This window comes from Salvelinus namaycush, unplaced genomic scaffold, assembly GCF_016432855.1.
Source record: "Salvelinus namaycush isolate Seneca unplaced genomic scaffold, SaNama_1.0 Scaffold22, whole genome shotgun sequence".
Lineage (NCBI taxonomy): Eukaryota > Metazoa > Chordata > Actinopteri > Salmoniformes > Salmonidae > Salvelinus > Salvelinus namaycush.
In genome coordinates, this window is record NW_024059008.1 from 502,646 (window position 1) to 505,145 (window position 2,500).

Below are 2,500 nucleotides of genomic sequence, written 5' to 3' on the forward strand. Positions count from 1 at the left end.
AAGAACAGGAAGAGGAGGAGGAGGAAGAGGAGGAGGAAAAGATGAAGAGGAGGAGAAGGAGGAAGAGGAGGATGAAGATGAGGAGGAGGAAGATGAGGAGTAGGAGCAGGAAGAAAAGGAAGAGGAGGAAAATGAGGAGGAAGAGGATAAGGAGGAAGATGAGGTGGAGGAAGAGGAGGAGGAAGATGAGGAGAAGGAGGAAGAGGAGGAAAAAGATGAAGAGGGAGAAGGAGGAAGAGGAAAATGAGGAAGAGGATGAGGATGAGGAAGATGAGGTGGTGGAGGATGAGGAGGAAGATGAGGAGGAAGAAGAAGAAGAGGAGGAGGAAGATTTACTAGGGCCCTGGTGGAAAGTAGTGTACTATATAGGGAATAGGGTGCCATTTGGGGTGTATCAGCCTTACATCGTCTCCCTTCTCCTCCTTGATGCTGGCGGCCTCAAACCCCTCCTTCTCTGACGGGATCCACACCATCTTCTTGGCCGACCAATCAGCCTGCCCCACACCACTGTTCCTGAAGTCGTCATCCTGCCGCAGGAACTTGCTGTCGTCAGAGGCGGAGTCGGCAGCCATCTTTGGAAGGTCGTCGTCGTCGGTGACAGGAAGGTCGTCGTCGGTGACAGGAAGGTCGTCTGTGATTGGAGGGTCAGTGATTGGAGGGTCGGTCTCAAAGCTGAGGGAGAGAAAGGGAGAGATGAGGAGAGGAGAAGGAGAGATATAGGAAGAGAGGAGGAGAAGGAGAGATATAGGAAGAGAGGGAGAGATGAAGAGAGGAGGAGAAGGAGAGATATAGGAAGAGAAGGAGAGATGCTACTTTAGACCTCAGAAACATTCCAACGGTCGGTCTGTCTGTCTGTCTCTCTCCCTCTCTCTCTTTCTTTCTCTCTCCTCCCTCTCTCTCTCTCTTTCTCTCTCTCTGTATCACTGCGTGGTTTAACATCACATATTAAATTCATCCTCTAATGCCTCGTTATATCGGTCTACAGCTTCAGTTTCAACCTCGATGAACTTTGATGTATTCAGGGTCTCATTCCCAATCTCCTACAACCACATAGATGAAGATAAACAGTACAGCCGTAGTGTTGTAAAGCCTCACTTATCAATCTGCCTCCCAGGTGACCCCCCTCTTCCCTATATAGTGAATATCGCTGCATGGTCCACGTCACGTCATCATTACTCACTGACAGCTCCTCTTCTCTCCCTGCTGCGGGTCACAGGACCCACGAGGCTTTGCAGCAGCCCAGCTCCGCCTGCCCGTGACCACGACGCCATAGAATATGTAAAATAGCAGCAGGATAATTGCAGCTGTAAAAGCTTGAAGCAGCGGTTGATAAGCCATGCTGGGAGGACGATAACGATGACCATGTTTGGTTGAAGCGTCTCCTCAAAGCCCACTGCCTCTGATGGCCCTGTACAGAGAGATGCTGCGGGGTTCAGTCCCAAATGGCATCCTACTCTCTATGTAGTGCACTACTTTTGACCAGGGCCCATAGGGTACGATTAAGGGCACAGCCAGGGACTTAACCACTTCTATTCCTTATAAGGGAAGTGTGTGTCCAGTCAGTGTCTCCTCTCCTGTGGCCAGCTCCAGCCTAGCGTTACTGTTGACACCAACATGGTGACCAGTCAGTCAGTCACTAGGCGCTTAGTCTCTGGTCACAGAATTAACATTTATATAACTAGACAAGTCAGTTAAGAACTAATTCTTATTTACATTTACGGCCAACCAAAAGGCAAAAGGCCTCCTGCGGGGACGGGGGCTGGGATTAAAATAAAAATATAGGACCAAACACACATCACGACGAGAGACAACACAACAGTACATAAAGAGAGACCTAAGACAACAACATATCAAGGCAGCAACACATGACAACACAGCAAAACAACATGACAACAACATGGTAGCAACACAACATGGTAGCAGCACAAAACATGGTACAAACATTATTGGGCACAGACAACAGAACAAATGGCAAGAAGGTAGAGACAACAATACATCACACAAAGCAGCCACAACTGTCAGTAAGAGTCCATGACTGAGTGTCTGAATGAAGAGATGAAAGTGTCCAGTAAAACGATCCTACATTGACATTAGCTGATTACGGTCTGGGTGCACAGCAAGGACAGGTTACCAGGTGCTGCGGTGTGTGGCGGCTGGGCCCGCGGGGATACCAGGGTTCGGCTCAATTCCATTTCAATACAGGAGAGGAATTGAAATTCACATTCAAGTTATTGAATGGTGCCGTTGTATTTTGAGTAGATGGAGTTGAAATGTGGATTGATCCCAACTCATGAGTCAAACCAACTTATGTTGACTGGGGATGATGGTTGTATTTTTTAGGTCTATGAATTGTTACACAAGGTGACATGCTAATAAATGAAATGGCAGTTGGAAAAAGTCTATCACCTGACATAAACATCACTCTATTATCCTAGCCTGTATGTAAGCATAGCACAGCCTCTGTCAAGAGGTCTAAACCTTTATGGCACAGTAGGTAGGT

At 47.8% G+C, this 2,500-nt stretch overlaps 1 protein-coding gene across 1 annotated transcript in view; it reads right to left on the minus strand.

Annotated features, from left to right (window-relative positions):
• Nucleotides 1-572, minus strand: part of LOC120038421 (myosin-11-like) — a 40,946-nt gene extending 40,374 nt beyond the window's left edge. The window contains exon 1 of the mRNA XM_038984188.1: nucleotides 405-572. Within this exon, the coding sequence (XP_038840116.1) occupies nucleotides 405-572 (168 nt within the window). The remainder of the gene's footprint in view (nucleotides 1-404) is intronic.
• Between the last annotated feature and the right edge of the window lie 1,928 nt (nucleotides 573-2,500).